This window comes from Ranitomeya imitator, chromosome 4 (genome assembly GCF_032444005.1).
Source record: "Ranitomeya imitator isolate aRanImi1 chromosome 4, aRanImi1.pri, whole genome shotgun sequence".
NCBI lineage: Eukaryota > Metazoa > Chordata > Amphibia > Anura > Dendrobatidae > Ranitomeya > Ranitomeya imitator.
In genome coordinates this window covers 721,139,496-721,166,276 of record NC_091285.1, presented here as the reverse complement: position 1 = coordinate 721,166,276, position 26,781 = coordinate 721,139,496, and the positions used below count along the sequence as shown (strand labels likewise).

At 46.7% G+C, this 26,781-nt stretch overlaps 1 protein-coding gene across 1 annotated transcript in view; it reads right to left on the bottom strand.

Annotated features, from left to right (window-relative positions):
- Nucleotides 1-1,541: 1,541 nt before the first annotated feature.
- FGF11 (fibroblast growth factor 11) overlaps nt 1,542-26,781 on the bottom strand; it is a 105,313-nt gene continuing 80,073 nt past the window's right edge. Inside the window, exon 5 of the mRNA XM_069767590.1 lies at nt 1,542-2,047. Within this exon, the coding sequence (XP_069623691.1) occupies nt 1,947-2,047 (101 nt within the window). The 3' untranslated portion in view covers nt 1,542-1,946. The remainder of the gene's footprint in view (nt 2,048-26,781) is intronic.

Genomic DNA, 26,781 nt, shown 5'->3' with positions numbered 1-26,781 from the left:
AATGCATCAATCCACAGGCTGTGCCCCTGGTCAGAGGGGACAAGATATTCTCCTTCTGACCTCCCCCACCTTTGTAATTCCCACAGTAAATATCAGCAGGCTCCGGCCCCTTGCGGCTATTGTAATGTATGTCTGGCCTGCTTTTTCTATTGGCCTGCCCTGTGTATCTGTGTTATATATTCTGTGTGCTGTGAATAAAGTGTGTTCTTTTAGACTGGAAATACGTGGAGTAGCAGTCAGCTTTTATATGCTCTCACGTAATCAAGGAATTCAAGCCAGCGTCCTTCATTCAGAATTCAGCAAAAGCAGAATGGACCTCCTGAAACACGGGGGGTGCTGAAAGAGGTACTACAGCACAGTAGACCCCGTTACAATTATTATCCAGAAGATTGTATAAAGTAGAGGAAGAGCTAAGCCCTGTGGTGGCCGCTTAGAGGTAGAATTGCACGGTGAGAGGAAGGGGAAACAAGGGAAGTTTGTGTGTGATATTACACATGTGATATTACACAGGGGAGTGTCTGTATTACACGTGTGATATTACACAGGGGAGTGTCTATTACACATGTGATATTACACGGGGGAGAGTCTGTATTACACGTGTGATATTACACAGGGGAGTGTCTGTATTACACGTGTGATATTACACGGGGGAGAGTCTGTATTACACATGTGATATTACACGGGGGAGTGTCTGTATTACTCATGTGATATTACACAGGGGGAGTGTCTGTATTACATGTGTGATATTACACGGCAGTAGTGTCTTATTACACATGTGATATTACACAGGGGGAGTGTCTATTACACGTGTGATATTACACATGGGAGTGACTGCATTACACGTGTGATATTACAGAGGGGAGTATCTGTATTACACGTGTGATATTACACATGGGAGTGTCTGTATTAGATGTGTGATATTACACGGGGAAGTGTGTATTACACATGTGATATTACACGGGGGGAGTGTCTGTATTACACGTGTGATATTACATGGTGGGAGTGTCTGTATTACACGTGATATTACACGGGGAGTGTCTGTATTACACATGCGATATTACACAGGGGGAGTGTCTGTATTACATGTGTGATATTACACGGGGGAGTGTCTATTACACATGTGATATTACACAGGGGGAGTGTCTATTACACATGTGATATTACACAGGGGGAGTGTCTGTATTACTTGTGTGATATTACACGGCTGGAGTGTCTGCATTACACATGTGATATTACACAGGGGGAGTGTCTGTATTACAAGGAGAGAGTGTCTATTGCACGTGTGATATTACGCGGGGGGGGGGGGGGGTGTCTGTATTACACGTGATATTCCATGGGGGTGTCTGTATTACACCAGTGATATTGCACAGGGGAGTGTCTGTATTATACGTGTGATATTACATGGGGGACTATCTGATTACGCGCGAGATATCACACAGGGGATGTCTGTATTACATGTGTGATCTTTCATGGGGGGTGTATGTCTTATACCTGTGATATTACACAAGGGATTCTGTATTACAGGTGACATTACACACAATCGTTAATTATATAATTTATTTGCATATATTCGGTTAGTAGACTGATGGCTCATCCTTCACAATGAGGGTCTGGTGATTTGGGGTCTTGATATATCTAGGCGCAGGTTAGTGCATAGAGCCGTATACATGAACACATGAGAGGTTACATTTGCAGTACCATATACAGATGCTGGAAGATAGTTGTCAGGCTTCCTGAGATGCAGACCACATGTCTTTCCCTTTAAGTGGTCCTAGGGGTCTCATATTTTTGCCTTCTCGGATGCAGCATGGTGGGTCCAGAAAGTCTTAGTAAAGCTTGTTCTCTAATGGAGACGCTGCTCCTCACAGTCCATGTATTCCCCACCTCTCCAAGGTGGTTGGGATTTATTGCATCGTTCGTCACTTTCCTTCATCCTCCAGTTTCTCTCATCGGGCCCCTCGAAGCCGAGCACTCGGTTTTGGGGTCAGTCTTCTTGTGGGAGAGACTTTTATGACATCATGAAGAGAAGGTTCCTTATAGAGAGCAACTGCAGGACACAAGAGTGGGATCATCAGTCATAGTGCCTGCACATGTAGACTCCCAATGATAGATATCCTCCACGACTGGGACACTTACCTGTCATAGGTCTATATCCTCACCCCAGGGTTCCCGCACTGGTCATAGCTCTATACCCCCACCCCCGGGATCCTCCGCTGTTCATAGCTCTATAGCCCAGCACCCTGGATCCCCCACTGGTCATAGCTCTATACCCCCACCCCCGGGATCTCCCACTGGTCATAGCTCTGTAGACCTGTACCCGGAATCCCCCACTGGTCATAGCTCTATACCCCCACCCCTGGGATCCCCCACTAGTCATAGCTCTATAGCCCCGCACCCGGGATCCCCCACTGGTCATAGCTCTATACCCCCACACCCGGGATCCTCCGCTGTTCATAGCTCTATAGCCCAGCACCCTGGATCCCCCACTGGTCATAGCTCTATACCCCCACCCCCGGGATCCCCCACTGGTCATAGGTCTATAGCCCCGCACCCAGGATCCCCCACTGGTCATAGCTCTATAGCCCCACACCCGGGATCCCCCGCTGGTCATAGCTCTATACCCCCACACCCGGGATCCCCCACTGGTCATAGCTCTATAGCCCCACACCCGGGATCCTCCACTGGTCATAGCTCTGTAGACCTGTACCCGGAATCCCCCCACTGGTCATAGCTCTATACCCCCACCCCCGGGATCCCCCACTGGTCATAGCTCTATAGCCCTGCACCCGGATTCCCCCACTGGTCATAGCTCTATACCCCCACACCCGGGATCCCCCGCTGGTCAGAGCTCTGTAGCCCTGTACCTGGAATCCCCCACTGGTCATAGCTCTATACCCCCGCACCCGGATTCCTCCACTGGTCATAGCTCTATAGTCCCACACCCGGGATCCCCAACTGGTCATAGCTCTATACCCCCACACCCGGGATCCCCCGCTGGTCAGAGCTCTGTAGCCCTGTACCCGGAATTCCCCACTGGTCATAGCTCTATACCCCCACACCCGGGATCCCCCACTGGTCAGAGCTCTATAGCCCCGCACCCGGATTCCCCCACTGGTCATAGATCTATAGCCCCACACCCGGGATCCCCCACTGGTCATAGCTCTATACCCCCACACCCGGGATCCCCCGCTGGTCATAGCTCTGTAGCCCTGTACCCGGAATCCCCCACTGGTCATAGCTCTATACCCCCACCCCCCTGAACCCACACTGATCGTAGCTATATCCTTCACCCATGGGACCCCCCACTGGTCATAGCTATATCCTCCATCCCCAGGACCCCCACTGGTTAGAGCTATATCCATCACTACTAGGACCAATACTGGTCATAGCTATATCCCCCACCCCCGAACTTTTGACTTTCAGGGTCCATATATGCCCATCCACAACTGCTTTGAACATGAGACTACCATCATTTTGTAGACAATCACCTTGGTTATCTAATACATAAATTGGACTTGCAACTATTTAGCATACGATTAGTTGTGACAAACCCGCACCTCACCACTTCGCCTGATGTCACTATTATGTCGGAGGGATCGCGTGGTACGGTCTCCTCACTTGCATCAACGTGACATTCCATACCCACTGGGGAGACACGGTCAGCTTGGCACAGGGTTACATAGACAACCCTCTGCCAATAAGGGCCGAGGGAGACACAGGGAGTGAGAGGATGTGGCCCATGCAGTTGCTGACGTAGCACCACACTCGCTCACAACCCTGACAGACTAAGAGGCCCCTGTCACTAGCACCAGTAACACAGAGCCTTATCAGCCCAGTAGGACGGCCACCAATTCCTTATTAGATATAAGCCAGGTCCATTAACGGGATCATATTGGGCCAGAAATCAGTCCCTGTAGCATGGAAAGTTCAAGGATAGAACACTGACGTGTGGATTCGTGGATCGAGATAAAAGAGCAGCACAAGGTTAAATTATCCATTTAATTACCTTAAGGGAACACTAGACAATACACTATATACTGTACACAATGGTTATACATATACAATGGTCAGATATGAAAATACAGACGGTACAAAAGTCATAAGCAGATAAATCGTGTCAATTACTGGTTTGATATTCGACCATGTGTGCTGGGCCGCATGGGGGCATGGGGCTGCTAGCTGATTCAGTTTTGTCCAGCACATTACACAACCCCCCCCATAGAAGTGAACAGCAAGAATGACAAAGAGAGCGAGCACATGGCCTTGCACAAGCATTTATCCTCTTAGTTGGTCATACCCTTTTCGCCCCCGAGAGGGATTTTATCTCCCTCCACTGAGTGTTTGAAGTTAAAACTCCCAAAACCTATGAAGGATCATAACTTCCCAACATAACGTCAGTCGCAGGTGGTTCTGGCGCCATTGGATCTGACCGGGCACCCCCTTATACTTGGAGACCAACCATAGCTTCTCTACCTGGCTTCTACTAGCTGTTCTGCGTATCTCCCCACCCTGGGGTGCTAGAACAGATCGAAACCGTGGAAGGCGTTCGGCCCATTCCAGAGCTCTCTAAAATGTAACCGGTGTGTGGCTAGGATGTACGATAAATCCATTAAATCCCCCCATGCTTCACACATCCCCTTTAGAAGATGCTAGGGGGCAGCACTTTCCAGTATTCCACCACATGTCCATCCGCTACCTCCCCTCGTCAGGATGACCCATTGGCATTACCGTGGTCATGACCCTGCTTGTGGCAAATGGCAAAGTGGTACTGCTGGAGTGCAAGTCTCAGCATAACAACTTCCCATTCATTATGGATAAGGTGTATAACCAGCTGAGGAGGTTGTTGTACATTTCCACAATGAACTGGTGTCCATACAAGTATGGCTGCAGACACTGCAGGGCCCACACAATTGCCAGGCATCCCTTTTCCATTGTGGAGTAGGCCACCTCCCTCGGCAGGAGCTTCTGGTTCAGGAACAAAATGGAGTGTTCTTGGCCCATAGAGTCAACCTGGCTGACCACAGCACCGAGGTTAAAGTCACTGACATTGGTCTGTACTACAAACGGCCGTGTAAAGTTGTCTGCTTGTAGTACTGGGAAGCTGGGAAGGGCGGTCTTCAGCACCTGAAAGGCCGGCTCAAAGTCATTTGTCCAATCGACTGTGGAGGGCAGCTTCTTCTTGGTGAGTTCCATCTGGGGATTCCCCAGGCTACTATAGTGGGGAACGAACCTCCTACAGTATCCGGTGGTATCCAGGAAGGACATCACCTGTTTCTTTGTCCTGGGCATTGGGCCAGGATGTGATGGCGCTCACTTTCCCAGGCTCCAGCTTCAGAGCCCTACCTCCTACCCGGTGTCCCAGGAAGTGGACATAACTTTTCTGGCTTAATGGTGAAGTCTGTCCAGTGGATCTGCCCGAGTACCTCTGCCACATGCTTAAGGTGATCTTCCCAGGTGGAACTGAAGATGGCAATGCCAGCCAAGTATGCAGCCACATAACCTTCAAGTCCCCTGAGCAGCGTGTTGACCATCTGCTGATAAATGTCAGGGGCATTCTTCATGCTGAATGGCATCACTGTGGACTCGTACAGTCCAAGTGGGGTGATGAAGGCAGAGCGCTCCTGTGCCTTGCGGGTCGGGGGAATCTGCCAATATCCCTGGCTCAGATTCATGATGGTCAGGTACTTGGCCCCTGCCAACTAATCGAGCAAGTCATCGATGCGCAGCATGGGGTACTCATTAGTGACCATGACAGCATTGAGCCACCTGTAGTCCACGCAAAACCAAATTGTCCACTCCGTATTTGGGGCGAGGACTACAGGCAAGGACCCAGCACTGCTGGATCTTTAGATGACTCCCAGCTTCAGCATCTCCTCAATGTCCTGGCACATGTGCACTTTTGGGGAGACCCGATATGCTGAACACCAGATTGGGGGGTGATCGCTGGTGTCCACGTGATAGACGGTCGACTCTGTCCTTCCGGGCTTGTTGCTGAACAAATCCCGAGAAGGGATGTAGGGCTGCCCCCAACTGGGTATGTTGGTGGCAAACCTCCACATCATCGATGGTCCCACCCGCCCTAGCCCTGGCGAGAGTATCTAGGAGGGTCTTCGCCTCTCCGTCTTCTGGCAGGTTGCATACCGAGAGGGAAGGCCTCCCACTCATGATGTGCCTTCATCATGTTCACACGAAAGGCCTTGCACCTTCCCTGCGTGTGGTCTAGTGTAACCAAGTATATTACAGAGCTGAGCTGCTGGTGCATGAGGTATAGGCCTTCCCAGACTGCCTGAAACTAGTCCTGGTGTACGAGGACCAGCACCCACACCTTTTGAACCACCTGTTATGTCCTATCACAAGTATTCTGGTTGTACCATCGCTTCTGGTCAGCCTGGGATCGCGTCATATTATCGTGCACCAGTTGTGCCTGCATCTTGTCACGAAAGCGCACAATATACTCGATCCTTGTCTGGACTGCCCCTCTGCTAATCTTTAGTGTCTGGGAGTATGGATCACACATTCACACATACTATTATCTCGATCACACTGAACTCCCACCACATGTGACGAACACGCAATCTCGCCTGACATCACTATTACGTCAGAGGGATAACGTTGCACGGTCTCCTCACTTGCACCCACTGGGGACAGGTATGGTCAGCTTGTATAGTTTTACACAGACACCCTCCCTTGCCTACACGGGCCCAGGGAAAAACAGGGAGTGAGAGGTTGTGGCCTACACAGTCGCTGACGTAGCACCACACTCGCTCACAGTGTGGAGAGGACCCTTTCACTAGCACCAGTGAAACAGAATCTTATCAGCCCAATCGGACTACCACCAATTTCTCGTTAAATTTAAGACCGGTCCCATTAACGGGATTATATCAGGCCAGAAACCAGCCCCGGTTTCATGGAACGTTAAAGCCAAGAACGTGTGAATTCATGGATCCAGATAAAAGAGGAGCCCAAGGTTAAATGATATATTTAACTGCCTTAAAGGGAAGCTGTCAGCAGGAATGTGCTCAGTAACTACAGACAGTGTCAGGTTGATGTCGTTATACTGATTACAATGATACCTTGATTGATTAAATCCGTCTTGTGGTTGTTCTGACCACTGTCCCTTTATGAGCTTATAACTCTGGAACGCTTCAAAGGATTCAGTTGATTCTGACATTGTTTTCTCGTGACATATTGTACTTTATGTTAGTGGTAAAACTTCCTCGATATTACTTGTGTTTATTTGTGAAAAAAAATGGAAATTTGGCGAAAATTTGGTAATTTTCCAACTTTGAATTTTCATGCCCATAAATCACAGAGATATGCCACACAAAATAATAAGTAACATTTCCCACAATTTTGGAACCAACATTTTTTTTTGTTAAGAAGTTCTAAGGCTTTAAAGTTGACCAGCAATTTCTCATTTTTACAACACCATTTGTTTTTAGGGCCCACATCTCATTTGAAGTCACTTTGAGGGGTCAATATGATAGAAAATGCCCCAAAGTGACACCATTCTAAAAACTGCACCCCTCAAGGTGCTCAAAACCACATTCAAGAAGTTTATTAACCCTTCAGGTGCTTCACAGAAATTTTTGGAATGTTTAAAAAAAATGAACATTTAACTTTTTTTCACAAAAAATTTACTTCACATCCAATTTGTTTTATTTTACCAAGGGTAACAGGAGAAATTAGACCCCTAAAGTTGTTGTATAATTTGTCCTGAGTTAATAGATACCCCATATGTGGGGGTAAACCACTGGTGGGCACATGGCAGAGCTCGGAAGGGAAGGAGCACCATTTGACTTTTCAATACAAAATTACCGTACCTGGAATTGAGATAGGACGCCATGTTGTGTTTGGAGAGCCACTGATGTGCCACAAGTGACACCATTTTGGAAATTAGACCCCCCAAGGAACTTATCTAGATGTGTTGTAAGAACGTTGAACCCCCACGTGTTTCAGTACAGTTTAAAACGCAGAGCCGTGAAAATAAAAAATCCTTTTTTTCCCCACAAAAATGATTTTTAGCCTCCAGTTTTGTATTTTCCCAAGGGTAACAGGAGAAATTGAACCCCAAAAGTTGCTGTCCAATTTATCCTGAGTACGCGGATACCCCATATGTGGGGGGGGGACCACCGTTTGGGCGCACGGCAGAGCTCGAAATGGAAAGAGCGCCGTTTGGAATGAAGACTTAGATGGAATGGCCTGCGGGTGTCACATTGTGTTTGCAGAGCCCCTCTAAACAGTAGAAACCCCCCATAAGTGACCCCATATTGGAAACTAGACCCCCCCAAGGAACTCATCTAGATGTGTTGTGAGAACTTTGAACACCCAAGTGTTTCACTACAGTTTATAACGCAGAGCCGTGAAAATAAATAATCTTTTTATTTCCATAAAAATGAATTTTAGTCCCCAGTTTTGTATTTTCCCGAGGGTAAGAGGAGAAATTAGACCCCAAAAGTTGTTGTCCAATTTGTCCTGAGTATGCTGATACCCCATATGTTGGGGTAAGCCCCTGTTTGGGCACGCGGGAGAGCTCGGAAGGGAAAGAGCACTGTTTTACTTTTTCAACGCAGAATTGGCTGAAATTGAGATCGGACGCCATGTCGCGTTTGGAGAGCCCCTGATGTGCCTAAACAGTGGAAACCCCCAAATTATAACTGAAACCCTAATCCAAACACATCCCTAACCCTAATCCCAACCCTATTCCCAACCGTAAATGCAATCCAAACCCTAACTGTAGCCTTAACCCTAGCCCCAACCCTAACCCTAGCCCTAAAGGTACACTAAACGACTTACCAACGATCACGACCAGCGATACGACCTGGCAGTGATCATTGGTAAGTCGTTGTGTGGTCGCTGGGAAGTTATCACACAGACAGCTCTCTCCAGCGACCAACGATCCGGGGAACAACTTCGGCATAGTTGAAACTGTCTTCAACGATGCCGAAGTCCCCCTGCAGCACCCAGGTAAACAGGGTGAACATCGGGTTACTAAGTGCAGGGCCGCGCTTAGTAACCAGATATTTACCCTGGTTACCTGTTGTGAATTCTGTGGCTGAGTTCACTTCTGTGGTCACAAGTGGTATTGCAGTCTCTGGGCTTCCTCCCTCAGGTGTTTTGGTGAGCTCGTTGGCTGCCTTGCTATTTAGCTCCACCTGAGTCTGTCTTCCTTGCTCCTTGTCAATGTTCCAGTGTTGGATCTGAGCTACTGCATCTTTCCTTTGGCCTGCTGCTCTGCTAGATAAGTGCTTCTAGTTTGTTTTCTGTTTTTTCTGTCCAGCTTGCTATTAACTTTTGCTGGAAGCTCTGAGAAGCAAAGGGTTGCACCGCCGTGCTGTTAGTTCGGCACGGTGGGTCTTTTTGCCCCTTTGCGTGGTTTTCGTTTTAGGGTTTTTTGTAGACTGCATAGTTCTATTTGCTATCCTCGCTCTGTCTAGAATATCGGGCCTCACTTTGCTGAATCTATTTCATTCCTACGTTTGTCTTTTCATCTTGCTAACAGTCATTATATGTGGGGGGCTGCCTATTCCTTTGGGGTATTTCTCTGAGGTAAGTCAGGCTTGTATTTCTATCTTCAGGCTAGTCAGCTCCTCAGGCAGTGCCGAGTTGCATAGGTAGTGATAGGCGCAATCCACTGCTGCTTATAGTTGTGTGAGGATAGATCAGGTACTGCAGTCTACAGAGATTCCACGTCTCAGAGCTCGTCCTATTGTTTTTGGTTATTGCCAGATCTCTGTATGTGCGCTGATTACTGCACGCTGTGTTGCCTGATTGCCAGCCATAACAGTACAAGGAGCCAAACCAATGATTCCCAATAGAGGGAAAAAAGAAATCCTGACATCATTTTTTTTTCTTAGCTCTGTCTTCAGTCTTTTTTTTCCCCTAGACATTAGAGTGCTTCAGGACACAGCTGTGGACATGGATATTCAGGCTCTGTGCTCCTCAATGGATAATCTCGTTGTAAATGTACAAAAGATTCAAGATACTATTGATCAGAAATCGATGCTAGAACCAAGAATTCCGATTCCTGATTTGTTTTTTGGTGACAGAACTAAGTTCCTGAGCTTCAGAAATAATTGTAAGCTATTTTTGGCCTTGAAACCTCATTCTTCTGGTAATCCTATTCAACAGGTTTTGATTATTATTTCTTTTTTGCGCGGCGACCCACAGGACTGGGCGTTTTCTCTTGCACCAGGAGATTCTGCATTGAGTAATGTTGATGCATTTTTCCAGGCGCTGGAATTGCTTTACGATGAGCCTAATTCAGTGGATCAGGCTGAGAAAAATCTGCTGGCTTTATGCCAGGGTCAGGATGATGTAGAAGTATATTGTCAGAAATTTAGGAAGTGGTCAGTACTCACTCTGTGGAATGAATCTGCACTAGCGGCTTTGTTCAGAAAGGGTCTCTCTGAAGCTCTTAAGGATGTAATAGTGGGATTTCCTATGCCTGCTGGTTTGAATGAGTCTATGTCCTCGGCCATTCAGATCGGTCGTCGCTTGCGCGAGCGTAAATCTGTGCACCATCTGGCGGTATTGTCTGAGAGTAAACCTGAGCCTATGCAGTGCGACAGGACTATGACTAAAGTAGAACGGCAAGAACACAGACGTCTGAACAGACTGTGTTTCTATTGTGGTGATTCTACTCATGCTATTTCTAATTGTCCTAAACGCACTAGGCGGTTCGATAGCTCTGCCGTTATTGGTACTGTACAGTCCAAATTCCTTTTGTCCATTACCTTAATGTGCTCTTTGTCATCGTATTCTGTCATGGCGTTTGTGGATTCAGGCGCTGCCCTGAATCTGATGGATTTGGATTATGCTAAACGTTGTGGATTTTTCTTGGAGCCTTTGCGGTGTCCTATTCCGTTGAGAGGAATTGATGCTACACCTTTGGCCAAGAATAAGCCTCAGTACTGGGCCCAGCTGACCATGTGCATGGCTCCTGCACATCAGGAAGTTATTCGCTTTCTGGTACTGCATAATTTGCATGATGTGGTCGTGTTGGGGTTGCCATGGCTACAAACCCATAATCCAGTATTGGATTGGAACTCTATGTCGGTAACCAGCTGGGGTTGTCAGGGAGTACATGGTGATGTTCCATTTTTGTCTATTTCGTCATCCATTCCTTCTGACATCCCAGAGTTCTTGTCGGACTTTCAGGATGTATTTGAAGAGTCCAAGTCTGATGCCCTACCTCCGCATAGGAATTGTGATTGTGCTATCGATTTGATTCCTGGTAGTAAATTCCCTAAGGGTCGTTTATTTAATTTGTCCGTACCTGAACACACCGCTATGCGCAGTTATGTGAAGGAGTCCCTGGAGAAGGGACATATTCGCCCATCGTCGTCACCATTGGGAGCAGGGTTCTTTTTTGTAGCCAAGAAGGATGGTTCGCTAAGACCGTGTATTGATTACCGCCTTCTTAATAAGATCACTGTTAAATTTCAGTATCCCTTGCCATTGATTTCTGACTTGTTTGCTCGGATTAAGGGGGCTAGTTGGTTTACTAAGATTGATCTTCGTGGTGCGTATAATCTGGTGAGAATCAGGCAGGGAGATGAATGGAAAACGGCATTTAATACGCCCGAGGGTCATTTTGAGTATCTGGTGATGCCGTTCGGACTTGCCAATGCTCCATCTGTTTTTCAGTCTTTTATGCATGACATTTTCCGTGAGTATCTGGATAAATTCTTGATTGTTTACTTGGATGACATTTTGATCTTCTCAGATGATTGGGAGTCTCATGTGAAGCAAGTCAGAATGGTTTTCCAGGTACTGCGTGCTAATTCCTTGTTCGTGAAGGGATCAAAGTGTCTCTTCGGTGTGCAGAAAGTTTCATTTTTGGGGTTCATCTTTTCCCCTTCTACTATCGAGATGGATCCGGTTAAGGTTCAGGCCATCCAGGATTGGACTCAGCCGACATCTCTAAAAAGTCTGCAGAAATTCCTGGGCTTTGCTAATTTTTATCGTCGCTTCATCTGTAATTTTTCTAGCATTGCCAGACCATTGACCGATTTGACCAAGAAGGGTGCTGATTTGGTTAATTGGTCTTCTGCTGCCGTGGAAGCTTTTCAGGAGTTGAAGCGTCGTTTTTGCTGTGCCCCTGTGTTGTGTCAACCTGATGTTTCTCTTCCGTTCCAGGTCGAGGTTGATGCTTCTGAGATTGGTGCAGGGGCGGTTTTGTCACAGAGAGGTTCTGGTTGCTCAGTGTTCAAACCATGTGCTTTCTTTTCCAGGAAATTTTCTGCTGCTGAGCGTAATTATGATGTGGGCAACCGAGAGTTGCTGGCCATGAAGTGGGCATTCGAGGAGTGGCGTCATTGGCTTGAGGGTGCTAAGCATCGCGTGGTGGTATTGACTGATCATAAGAACCTTACTTATCTTGAGTCTGCCAAGCGCTTGAATCCTAGACAGGCCCGTTGGTCGTTATTTTTTGCTCGTTTTGATTTTGTGATTTCATACCTTCCGGGCTCTAAAAATGTGAAGGCGGATGCTCTGTCTAGGAGTTTTGTGCCCGACTCTCCGGGGTTATCTGAGCCGGCGAGTATCCTCAAGGAAGGAAGGAAGGAGATGTCTGCCATCTCCCCTGATTTGCGGAGAGTGTTGCAGAAATTTCAGGCTAATAAACCTGATCGTTGTCCGGCCGAGAAACTGTTCGTCCCTGATAGGTGGACTAGTAAAGTTATCTCTGAACTTCATTGTTCGGTGCTGGCCGGTCATCCAGGAATCTTTGGTACCAGGGAGTTGGTTGCTAGATCCTTCTGGTGGCCATCTCTGTCACGGGATGTGCGTGCTTTTGTGCAGTCCTGTGGAATTTGTGCTAGGGCTAAGCCCTGCTGTTCACGTGCCAGTGGGTTGCTTTTGCCCTTGCCGGTCCCGAAGAGGCCTTGGACACATATTTCGATGGATTTCATTTCTGACCTTCCCGTTTCTCAAAAAATGTCGGTCATTTGGGTGGTCTGTGATCGCTTTTCTAAAATGGTCCATCTGGTGCCCTTGGTTAAATTGCCTTCCTCCTCTGATTTGGTGCCTTTGTTTCTCCAGCATGTGGTTCGTTTACATGGCATTCCTGAGAATATTGTTTCTGACAGAGGTTCCCAGTTTGTCTCGAGGTTCTGGCGAGCCTTTTGTGGTAGGATGGGCATTGACCTATCTTTCTCCTCGGCCTTCCATCCTCAGACTAATGGCCAGACCGAACGAACCAATCAGACCTTGGAAACATATCTGAGATGTTTTGTTTCCGCTGACCAGGATGATTGGGTGTCATTTTTGCCGTTGGCTGAGTTCGCCCTTAATAATCGGGCCAGCTCGGCTACCTTGGTCTCTCCATTTTTCTGCAATTCTGGGTTCCATCCTCGTTTCTCTTCAGGACAGGTTGAGTCTTCGGACTGTCCTGGTGTGGATTCTGTGGTGGACAGGTTGCAGCAGATCTGGACTCAGGTAGTGGACAATTTGACCTTGTCCCAGGAGAAGGCTCAGCTTTTCGCTAATCGCAGACGCCGTGTGGGACCCCGACTTCGTGTTGGGGATCTGGTTTGGTTATCTTCTCGTCATATTCCTATGAAGGTTTCCTCTCCTAAATTTAAACCTCGTTTTATTGGTCCGTATAGGATTTCTGAGATTCTCAATCCGGTGTCTTTTCGTCTGACCCTCCCAGACTCCTTTTCCATACATAATGTATTCCATAGGTCGTTGTTGAGGAGATACGTGGCACCTATGGTTCCATCTGTGGAGCCTCCTGCCCCTGTTTTGGTGGAGGGGGAATTGGAGTATATTGTGGAGAAGATTTTGGATTCTCGTGTCTCTAGACGGAAACTCCAGTATCTGGTCAAATGGAAGGGTTATGCTCAGGAAGATAATTCCTGGGTTTTTGCCTCTGATGTCCATGCCCCAGATCTTGTTCGTGCCTTTCATGTGGCTCATCCTGGTCGGCCTGGGGGTTCTGGTGAGGGTTCGGTGACCCCTCCTCAAGGGGGGGGTACTGTTGTGAATTCTGTGGCTGAGTTCACTTCTGTGGTCACAAGTGGTATTGCAGTCTCTGGGCTTCCTCCCTCAGGTGATTTGGTGAGCTCGTTGGCTGCCTTGCTATTTAGCTCCACCTGAGTCTGTCTTCCTTGCTCCTTGTCAATGTTCCAGTGTTGGATCTGAGCTACTGCATCTTTCCTTTGGCCTGCTGCTCTGCTAGATAAGTGCTTCTAGTTTGTTTTCTGTTTTTTCTGTCCAGCTTGCTATTAACTTTTGCTGGAAGCTCTGAGAAGCAAAGGGTTGCACCGCCGTGCTGTTAGTTCGGCACGGTGGGTCTTTTTGCCCCTTTGCGTGGTTTTCGTTTTAGGGTTTTTTGTAGACTGCATAGTTCTATTTGCTATCCTCGCTCTGTCTAGAATATCGGGCCTCACTTTGCTGAATCTATTTCATTCCTACGTTTGTCTTTTCATCTTGCTAACAGTCATTATATGTGGGGGGCTGCCTATTCCTTTGGGGTATTTCTCTGAGGTAAGTCAGGCTTGTATTTCTATCTTCAGGCTAGTCAGCTCCTCAGGCAGTGCCGAGTTGCATAGGTAGTGATAGGCGCAATCCACTGCTGCTTATAGTTGTGTGAGGATAGATCAGGTACTGCAGTCTACAGAGATTCCACGTCTCAGAGCTCGTCCTATTGTTTTTGGTTATTGCCAGATCTCTGTATGTGCGCTGATTACTGCACGCTGTGTTGCCTGATTGCCAGCCATAACAGTTACCATTGTAAAAGTAAAAAAAAAAAAAACACTATATACTCACATTCTGAAGCCTGTCACGTCCCCCGCCGGCGTCCACAGGGTTAAAACTGCTTTCGGCAGGAGCGCTGCTAATGCAAGCGCTCCGGCCGAGAGTTTCCCTGCACTGACTGTGTCAGCGCCGGCAGTAACAGCGGTGACGTCACCGCTGTGCTCTGCTTTACGGCCGGCGCTGACAGTCAGTGCAGGGAAACTCTCGGCCGGAGCGCTTGCATTAGCAGCGCTCCTGCCGAAAGCAGTTTTAACCCTGTGGACGCCGGGGGAGGTGACAGACATTGGAATGTGAGTATGTAGTGTTTTTTTTTTTTTTTTTTTTTTTTTAACTTTTACAATGGTAACCAGGGTAAATATCGGGTTACTAAGCGCGGCCCTGCACTTAGTAACCCGATATTTACCCTGGTTACAGGTGAACACATCGCTGGATCGGCGTCACACACGCTGATCCAGCGATGACAGCGGGTGATCAGCGACCAAAAAAAGGTCCTGATCATTCCCCACGACCAACGATCTCCCAGCAGGGGCCTGACCGTTGGTCGCTGTCACACATAACGAGATCGTTAGCGGGATCGTTGCTACGTCATCGAAAGCGTGACGTTGCAACGATATCGTTAACGATATCGTTATGTGTGACGGTACCTTAACATGAACACGCCCCTAACCTGAACACACTCTTAAACCTAATCCCAACCATAACCCTAACCCTAATCCCAACCATAATTCCTACAGTAAACATAATCCAAACCCTAACCCCATCTCTAGCCCCAACCCTAACTTTAGCTCCAACCCTAACCCTAATGAGAAAATAGAAAAAAATACTTTTTTTATTTTATTATTGTTCCCTAACTAAGGGGGTGATGAAGGGGGGTTTGATTTGTTATTTATAGCGTTTTTTTAGCGGATTTTTATGATTGGCAGCCGTCACAGACTAAAGGACGCTTTTTATTGCGAAAAATAGTTTCTGCATCACCACATTTTAAGAGTTATAATTTTTCCATATTTTGGCCCACAGAGTCATGTGAGGTCTTGTTTTTTTGCGGGACGAGTTGACCTTTTTATTGGTACCATTTCCGGCCCCCTTGACATTTTTTGATCGCTTTTTATTCCGATTTTTGTGAGGCAGAATGACCAAAAATCAGCTATTCATGAACTTCTTTTAGGGGAGGCGTTTATACCGTTCCACGTTTGGTAAAATGGATAAAGCAGTTTTATTCTTCGGGTCAGTACGATTACAGCGACACCTCATTTATATCATTTTTAATGTTTTGGCACTTTTATGCAATAAAATCTATTTTATATAAAAAATAATTGTTTTTGCATCGCTTTATTCTGAGGGCTATAACTTTTTTAATTTTTTTGCTGATGACGCTGTATGGCGGTTTGTTCTGCGGGACAAGATGATGTTTTCAGCGGTATCATGGTTATTTATATCTGTCTTTTTGATCGCGTGTTATTCCACTTTTTGTTTGCAGGTGACAAAGCATTGTTTTTTGCCTCTTTTTTTTTTTTACAGTGATCACTGAAGGGGTTTACTAGTGAAACAGTTTTATAGAACGGGTCGTTACGGACGCGGCGATACTAAATATGTGTACTTTTATTGTTTTTTTACTCAAAGAAATTTATTTATTGGAGCAATATATATTTTATTTTTCTTCTTCATTTAGGAATTTTTTTTTTTTTTACATTTTTACTTAGTCCCAGGGTGGGACATGACTATATAGGGTCAGATCGCTGATCTGATACTTAGCAGTGCACTGAGTCAGATCAGCGATCACACAGGCACTGCAGGGAGGCTTCCCGGCGCCTGCTCTCAGCAAGCACTGACAAGCCACCTCCCTGCAGGACCTGGAAGGAGCCCCGTGCCCATCTTGGATCCGGGGCCTGCAGGGAGGAGGAGGTAGGAGACCCTCTGAACAACGTGATCACATCGCGTTGTTCTGAGGGTCTCCGGGAAGCACACAGGGAGCCCCTTCCCTGCGCGATGCTTCCTTATGCCACCGGAACACTGCGATCATGTTTGATCGCAGTGTTTTGGGGGTTAATGTGCCCGTGACCGCTCCTGGCACATAGTGCCGGATGTCAGCTGTGATAATCCCCCCGTGAGCGCGGCTGATTGCGTATAAAGTACTATTCCGTCCATGGGAATTAGGGCCTGGGTCACCTCGACGGGATAGTACGTCTAATGGCAGAAAGGGGTTAAAAAGATTCTCATGCTTTGGGGTGACCTGTAGGCGGGCAAGGGGCGGGGGTCTTTATGTAGTGCTCTGATTAAGTATTCATACTGATGGCTTGTGACAGGTAACTGATCTCTCAGTGACCTGCCCCCTATTTTACATATAGATTATTATATGTATATAAAAAATATATATAGATATACATATATATATATATATATATATATATATATATATATATATATATATATATATATATATATATATATATATATATATATATATATATATATAAAATCTCACCTTCAGCGGGCAGGCACCGGCACCTGCGCTGCAGCATGATTGCCTCTATAATGTGCATGAAATGGTTTTATTTAGTGATATAGATTGATTATGAAAAAAATTAGATCTTTCTCGAAATGGCTCCGGCTGCGCCTGCACAGCAGCATCTATCGGCAGTCCAACGGATGCCACTGCGCAGGCGCCACCTTGGTTAAGCATTTTTTTTTCCTCTAACAAAACGGCACCGGTGGCGAATGCGCAGTAGCATCTATCGGATCGCTGGTAGCTGCTACTGCGCAGGTGCTCCAGCATCATTTTGGTGGAGACAGTTTTTTTTCCTCTAGTAAATAAAGTGCCGCAAGCGCATGCCTGCTGAAGGTGATATTTTTTTTACTACATATAACAACCAGTATGTAAAATAGGGGGTGGGTCAATGACTCATCAGTGACCGGTCTTAAGCCATCAGTATGAATACCTAAGTAGAGCACCGCATGAAGAACCCACCAAAGGCCGCCCCCGAGCACGAGAATCTCATTAATAAAAACTGAAAATAAAGATTAAACTACAGTAGGGGGATGGGCTATTCATGACGTACCTGCTGTCCCAGTACCGTTATGTTATGGTCATATCCACTTGTGTACAAGATATTGTGTAAGAAATAGATAATGTTGTCCTTTGATATGTAAATAATGCTAGAGATTATTATTATTATTATTTATTGTTATTATTTATTGTTATAGCGCCATTTATTCCATGGCGCTTTACATGTGAGGAGGGGTATACATAATAAAACAAGTACAATAATCTTGAACAATACAAGTCATAACTGGTACAGGACGAGAGAGGACCCTGCCCGCGAGGGCTCACAATCTACAAGGGATGGGTGAGGATACAGTAGGCGAGAGGACCCTGCCTGCGAGGGCTCACAATCTACAAGGGATGGGTGAGGATACAGGAGGAGAGAGGACCCTGCCGGCGAGGGCTCACAATCTACAAAGGATGGGCGAGGATACAGGAGGAGAGAGGACCCTGCCCGCGAGGGCTCACAATCTACAAGGGATGGGTGAGGATACAGTAGACGAGAGGTACTAGTTGGTGTATTACTGCGGCTTGTTAAATATATATATACTTTGGTATTGGTGCTATGTTAAGAGTAGGGAAAGCGTAGTAGTGTCCAATTATGGCCACTAGATGGTGGGCACTATAATATACGGGAACTTAGTGTAAGTAAATGGTTAACTGTAGAAGGGGCTGCTGTGTGGTAAGCCAGGAACGTTTCCCTTAGATAGTCAGAAGGGCTTGAGCGCCCGAAGCGTCCACACGGGCTCTAGGTCCAGGACACCACAGCAGCCAAGTAACGATTCAAGTGGAGAATACAGTCATTTGGAGTTCTACAGGGACAGAAGGACAGTATACAGCAGCAGACCTACTGCAGTTTGAATGGAAGAAAGGAAGCAGTCTGGGAAAGTACAGGGCGCAGATGGTTCAAGATGTGGCAGATCATTGCATGGGCAGATACTCTCAAATCCAGGTGAAACACATAAGGAAAAACCCAGATACAGTGAGTCTGGACAAGGAGAACGCTGCGGTACCACCTAAGGCGTTATTACCTTGCAATGTACTGAAGGACGTGGGACTGAGTATAGGGAAGATGCAAGATGTGTACTGTATGAAGCCTGATGTTTATTGCTGATTCTGACAAGAATATGCTGCAAAGTGTATTGAGTAATGTTCTTCGTTTTGCATTTGAAATGGACTGTGTCTCAATTCTTGTGAAGTCGATTACAGAAAGTCCCCAGCACCGCAGAGCAGTCCCTGATGGTGAGGAGAGAGAAGACACAGGTATGCTGATAGAAGAATGTTATTTTTCTATGAGGGGAGGCCAGAACACCAAGGCACCGGTGTCCTCGACTACAACTACGAACCTGGCCAAACCTTACACTTGGCGTAGTGGGCAGGATGCGATTACCTCGCAATGCGGAGAGCCCACAAAGAAAGATGATGATGATTTGAGTGCCACTGTTGTGACCAGAGAGAAGAGTGATGAACATGATGATTTGAGTGCCACTGTTGTGACCACAGAGAACAGTGATGAAGACTTTGAGGATGCTCTTGAAATGCTGAAGGTGACAAACAAACTGGACTTGACTTACACCATGAAAAAGACTGACCATGTGGATGTGGCCAAGATGGCGACCATGAAAATGGCGGGAAATGTTGTTGAAGAAGAAGATGACAACAAGGACCCCCTCCTTCGTGGGTGTATCAGTACCTTATTGGCGCCAAAATGCACCTGTCGATATTCCCCGGACCGTCCCTGGTGGGTGCAGATGAAAAAGAGAAAACCTTGCCCTCCCTTACAAAATTCAAGCAAATGGGTGGAGTTGTCGGGGGCGTCCCCACCTGGAAAAGGGTGAGGCCTAGAAGGAAAACCCAGGTGCAGCTGTGTGGCACCATTGTGTGATCGCGGACCAGCAGTGATGGAGCACTCCTGCACCTGTAGCTCCCGAGGTATAGGCTGCATGGAGTGGAGGTGGCAGCAGGAGGACGAAAGAACCTGACCCAGCAGATCGTAGGCGGACATCGTAGGGGTCCCTACTCACCAGCTTGCGGAGAGGCCTCTAGCGCAGGAGCAGTGTTGGAGCCAGTGCAGCATCCGGAGTCAGAACAGCGTGCAGAGTGTGTCACGGCGCCAGGAGAAGAAACCTTGTTATCCGGAACCCAAGTTCAGTGAGAGAGAGCGACCGCCCTGGAGGAACCACTGCCAGATGCCAAGGACAAGCAGGACCTTTGTTTTCCAGCCGCAGATTTCGCAGCCGCACCCGAGGATGGATTCAGTGTTCCCGGGACGGGCGCAGCTCCTGCAAGGGTGAGTGCCCCTCAACCCCTGACCCCGGAGGGATGGTCCATGGCACAAGCCCCTGTTTCGGGGGCAATCATCCCCACGTCCAGATAGGGGGGTCTGCTCCCCAATCCTGTCCAGTGGAGGCCAAGCCCATCTTCAGCACCGCCATGGCCCTGGGCGCCCTTCATTTTCCCAAACCAGTGGAGGGCCCTTTTCCTACTCCCGGGCAGGCGGCCTGGATAGAGGACTTAATTAAGTGGAAAAAACAGTGGGAACAGGAGAATTGCGCCAACCTGGAGAAGGCCCTATGGCCGGCCGACTCACCCGCAGATGGCTGTTCTACACTGATATTAAAAGAGGATATGGATTTATCCGTGGGGATGTAACGGACGCAAAGATTTATGTTAATGCTGCTTCTGTGAAATTCGGGAAACCTTTGAAGGAGGGTGACAGAGTTACATTCTTCAAGGAAGACTGCCCCCAGAGGTATTACGCAGTTGCAATCACCCTTGAGGAAGTAGATAACCTGGGACTTTGCTCGGACCTACACGACCTGATCAGTCCTCCACTGCTTCTTGGCAACCCATGACCCCTGCAGCTGCAGAGTCGTCTTCAGCCCTTAATAAGGCAAGGGACTCAGCTACTTTTGCAGCGGCATGAGATGTGCACCGTTGAATTGAAAATAAGTCTGTTTCTTTAAAAAATATTTGTGCACATTGCACCTATGACAAAGTAAACTGGACTGTTCCGCGTCACCCTGCGGGCGAAGGAGCCCTTGAGCACCACAAGGGATGGGGTATAATATGGCCAGATAGCCTAAGTACATGAAAACTTTGTTTTGTTTTTGTTGTGCCCTTTCTGCTGGAAAGCAGGAACTTGCCCTGGGACTGAGCCCTGACTTGTGTGTGACTGCAGCAACAGACTGTTTCCGAGACAGGCAGTTCACCCGGCATTAGAGGGGCAATACTCACCTTGAGGGGCGGAAGATGACTTCCCCTTAAGGACTGCTGACCTAATGCTTAGGTCTTCTTTTTTGTGAACTGTGCTCTTCTCAAAGGAAGGGGGAGTTCTACCTCAAAGGACTTTTGGCTCTTGAATAATGGGCCGTATATCATACATATATTTTATTACATTTTATGGACTCGGCTCATACTGAGCTGGTTTAATTGTCTTATTCTTATGCTCCTCCCTGCATGGAGTATTATCTGTACAGAATAAAAGTTTTATACCATGTTTGGTCGAGGACAACCAAATTTAAGGAAAGGGGGAATGTAGGGGGATGGGCTATTCATGACGCTACTGTCATCCCAGTAACGTTATGTTATGGTCATATCCACTTGTGTACAACCACAAGACGGATTTCAACAACCAAGGTATAATGTTAATCAGTATTACGGCGCCAACCAGACACTGTCTGTAGGTTACTCAGCACAATCCTGCTGACAGGTCACTTGAAGGGCACACTGTATACACAATAGTTATACATATACAATGGTCAGATATGCAAATACAGGTGATCGTAGAAAAGTTGCAGAAGCGAATGGAAAAAGCAGATGAATCATGTCAATTACTGGTTTGATGTTTGACCTTGTGTGCTGGGCCGCATGGAGGCATGGGGCTGCCAGCTCATTTATTTCCATTGAGCACATTGCACGATGTGGTCCCCCCCTTTAGAAGTGAACAGCAAGCATGACAAAGACTGAGCACATGGCCTAGCACAAGCATTTATCTTTTTGGTTGGTCACATACTTTTCGTCCCTGGGAGGGGCCTCATCTCCCTTACCTGGGTGTTTGAAGCTAAAACTCCCAAAACCTATGAAGGATCATAACTTCCCAATGGAAGGTCAGTCGCCAGTGGTTCTGGCACCATCTGGCCGGGCCCCCGTTACACTTGGAGACCAAACACGGCTTCGCTACCTGGCTTCTACTAGCCCATCTGTATATCTCCCCACCCTGGGTTGCTAGAACGAATTGAGACCCTGGAAAGTGTTTGACCTGTTCCAGAGATATCGAAAATGTGTGGCTAAAATGTACGATAAATCCATATTCATCTTAAATCTCTTTATGACATTGCCCTCTGACTGGATAGAGCAGTTACACAAAGTGTGTTCCGCAGAAGGTCATCTTGTATGAGCTTGGATACTAGCTGGTGTGGCTGTACCGCCTGCTGAGCCAGGTGTCCTATTACAGCTACACATACAGTCATGGACAAAAATTTTGAGAATGAGACAAATATTAATTTTTCCAAGGTCTACTGCTTCATTTTTTCTTATGGCAATTTGCATATACTCCTGAATGTCAGAGTGATCAGCTTAACAGCAATTACTGTACTTGCAAAGTCAATATTTGCCCAGAAAATGAACTTTAACCCCCAAAACACATTTCAACATCATTGCAGTCCTGCCTTAAAAGGAGCAGCTAACATGGTTTTAGTGATTGATCCATTAACACAGGTGTGGGTGTTGATGAGGACAGGGCTGGCGATCAATCAGTCATGATTAAGTAAGAATGACATCACTGGACACTTTAGAAGGAGGCTGGTGCTTGGAATCATTGTTTCTCTTCAGTTAACCATGGTTATCTCTAAAGAAACACGTGCAGCCATCATTGCACTGCACAAAAATGGCCTAACAGGGAAGAGTATCGCAGCTACAAAGATTGCACCTCAGTCAACAATCTATCGCATCATCAAGAACTTCAAGGAGAGAGCTTCCATTGTTGTCAAAAAGGCTCCAGGGCGCCCAAGAAAGACCAGCAAGCGCCAGGACCGTATCTTCAAACTGTTTCAGCTGCGGGATCGGACTACCAGCAGTGCCGAGCTTGCTCAGGAATGGCAGCAGGCTGGTGTGAGTGCTTCTCCACGCACTGTGAGGCGGAGACTCTTTGAGCAAGGCCTGGTTTGAAGGAGGGCAGCAAAGAAGCCACTTCTCTCCAGAAAAAACATCAGGGACCGACTGATATTCTGCAAAAGGTACAGGGAGTGGACTGCTGAGGACTAGGGCAAAGTCATTTTCTCTGATGAATCCCCTTTTCGATTGTTTGGGACATCTGGAAAACAGCTTATTCGGAGAAGAAGAGGTGAGCGCTACCACCAGTCTTGTCTCATGCCAACTGTAAAGCATCCTGAAACCATTCATGTGTGGGGTTGCTTCTCAACCAAGGGAATCGGCTCACTCACAGTCTTGCCTAAAAACACAGCCATGAATAAAGAATGGTACCAGAATGTCCTCCAAGAGCAACATCTCCCAACCATCCAAGAGCAGTTTGGCGCCCAACAATGCCTTTTCCAGCATGATGGAGCACCTTGCCATAAAGCAAAGGTGATAACTAAATGGCTCATGGAACAAAACATAGAGATTTTGGGTCCACGGCCTGGAAACTCCCCAGATCTTAATCCCATTGAGAACTTGTGGTCAATCATCAAGAGACGGGTGGACAAACAAAAACCAACAAATTCTGGCAAAATGCAAGCATTGATTATGCAAGAATGGACTGCTATCAGTCAGGATTTGGTCCAGAAGTTGATTGATAGCATGCCAGGGAGAATTGCAGAGGTCTTGAAGAAGAAGGGTCAACACTGCAAATATTGACTTGTTGCATTAACTCATTCTAACTGTCAATATAACCTATTGGTACTCATAATATGATTGCAATTATATTTCTGTATGTGATATAAACATCAGACAAACACTAATAAAAACCAGAGGGCAGCAGATCATGTGAAAATATAATTTTGGTGTCATTCTCAAAAATTTTGGCCATGACTGTACTATAGGAAGATTGTAAGCTGCCATTAAATCCCCCATTCTTCACACCACACTGCTTTGAGCGCGACACTACCATCATTTTATAGACAATCATTTTGGTTATTTCATCCATAAATTTGACTTGCAACTATTTAGCATATGATTAGTTATGCAGATTCTTGTCATGTCACTGCATTTTTACTGTTTTGTTTCTAAAAATTTAAATTGTTATTTTAATTATTTTGTTAGTATTTTCTATATATCCACTTTTGGCTTTTAACATTGCCTGAATCCTTCTGGGCATGCTCTCGATCAGACTCAAACATGTCTCGACCAAAATCTGATCCCAGGTCTCTTTTACATGTTCCCACAGTTGGTGCACACTGGTCGCCTCACTTGGGTATATATATACAGCTTTTTCTTCAACTCTGCTTACAAGTGTTTGTTTGGGTTGAGGTCTGGGGACGGTGGGTATAATCCAGCACCTCTACTTCATTGTCATTGAGCCAATTCTTCGCCAATCTCGAAGGATGCTTCAGATCATTGTCCTGCTGAAACACTGTCATCCTTTTCATACCCATAGTACTCGAGTGTAAGATGTAACTCATCTTGTAGGATACTCACATATAGCTCATCATTAAGACCACCACCGATTTTGGTCAACTATCCAATGCCTTTGGCAGTGAAACAACCTCATATCATCAGGATTCCTCCACCAAACTTGACAGTTCCATCAATTTATTGATCTGTCGGCCCTTTTTTTCTTGTTTCGCCCAGACACATTTACATGCATCAGAGGTTAGTCTATTGACTTTCGTCTCATCGCTCCAACGACACTTCTTATGATGATATTGAAGTCAAGGCTTCTTCACCTTTTTTTCGAGCCACCATTCTAGGCTTACTTGTCTGTAAAGTGTCGCACGGTGCTTGCATAGATGTCTGATCTCACCATTATGAAACATACGAGCCTCCTCCACTGCCGTGTTTGTCACCCCAGAACCGATAGACCTTGTGATGAGCCTACTTGTTGACTCCGATATTTTGCTTGGACATCCACCTCTTGGCATATGAATGGATGGACGGACTTCATTTCATATTCTTCCAGCTGTCATGATGCTCACATATTGCAGTTTGGCAATTTTCTTGGCTGAGAGACCGCTATTGATGAGCTGGATGATGCGGTTTCTCTGTTCTTGGGAAATCGTCTTCATGGCTGCTTGATTCAACCAGTGACCTTCCACTTGGGAATCATCCTAATAACACACTGAGCTATTAGGGAATGTGAGGACAGGTTGTAATTTGTAGTATTCAGGAAGAAAAAGATTTTTCCACCACCAGAAACAAAACAGTAACAATGCAGCGACATGACGAGAATCTGCATGACTAATCATATGCTAAATAACTACAAGTCAAATCTATGGATAAGATAGCCAAGATGATTGTCTATACAGTTGTGGCCAAAAGTATTGACACCCCTGCAATTCTGTTAGATAATACTCAGCTTCTTCCTGAAAATTATTGCAAACACAAGTTCTTTGTTATTATTATCTTCATTTAATTTGTCTTAAATGAAAAAACACAAAAAGAATTGTCCTAAAGCCAAATTGGATATAATTCCACACCAAACATAAAGGGGGTGGACAAAAGTATTGGCACTGTTCAAAAAATCATGTGATGCTTCCCTAATTTGTGTAATTAACAGCACCTGTAACTTACCTGTGGCACCTAACAGGTGTTGGCAATAACTAAATCACACTTGCAGCCAGTCGACATGGATTAAAGTTGACTCAACCTCTGTCCTGTGTCCTTGTGTGTACCACACTGAGCATGGAGAAAAGAAAGAAGACCAAAGAACTGTCTGAGGACTTGAGAAACCAAATTGTGAGGAAACATGAGCAATCTCAAGGCTACAAGTCCATCTCCAAAGACCTGAATGTTCCTGTGTCTACCGTGCGCAGTGTCATCAAGAAGTGTAAAGCCCATGGCACTGTGGCTAACCTCCCTAGATGTGGACGGAAAAGAAAAATTGACAGATTTCAACGCAAGATTGTGCGGATGTTGGATAAAGAACCTCGACTAACATCCAAACAAGTTCAAGCTGCCCTGCAGTCCGAGGGTACAACAGTGTCAACCCGTACTATCCGTCTGCGTCTGAATGAAAAGGGACTTTTCACGGGGCTACCGCGACTAAGAGGCTTCAGAGAACCGCAGCGCTCTGGGCCTCGTTCACACACAGTGAACAGAAGCTCTTCTCCTGAATCCTGACCTGGCTGCCTTGTGCCAGCAGTGCAGGAGTTAACCTTGTTGCTGAAAGCTTGGTCTCTCAGCTGAATTGGATTTTGTAATCTCATCCTCTATATCAGTGTTTTTCAACCAGTGTGCCGCGGAGACACATGGTCGGGTGTGCCGCGGGGAACGTTCCCCAAACTATCGTGTCCCCTCCGGTTCACTTGCTTGCCAGAGTCCCTTCCTTCCTTCAGCGGTCTGACCGCCGCTGGCACTTCCGCATCAGGGAAGCGCCAGCAGCGGCTGACGTCACAGTCTGGCTCTGTCACTCTGAGCGTGCGTGTGACAGGCTGCCGCCGCCGCTGCTGCTTAGTGTCGTAGCGCCGGTCTCAGTTCGGGTGGCGTGTGTGGTTGGAGTGCAGTGGACGGTGACGGTAGTAATTCAGTCCTAAACCACGGGGAGGGGGAGGGAGCAGCGGCCAGGGCAGGGGCAACAGCAAAACTGATTTTATATATATATATATATATATATATATATATATACGCACAGAGGACATATGGGGGCACAAATCTGGACATATAAGGGCACAAATCTGGACATTATGGGGGCACCGATCTGGACAGTACGGCCCATACTGTCCAGATATGTGCCCCCATAACATAATGTCCAGATTTTTGCCCCCATACTGTCCAGATCTGTGCCCCCATTCTGTCCAGATCTGTGCCCCCATACTATCCAG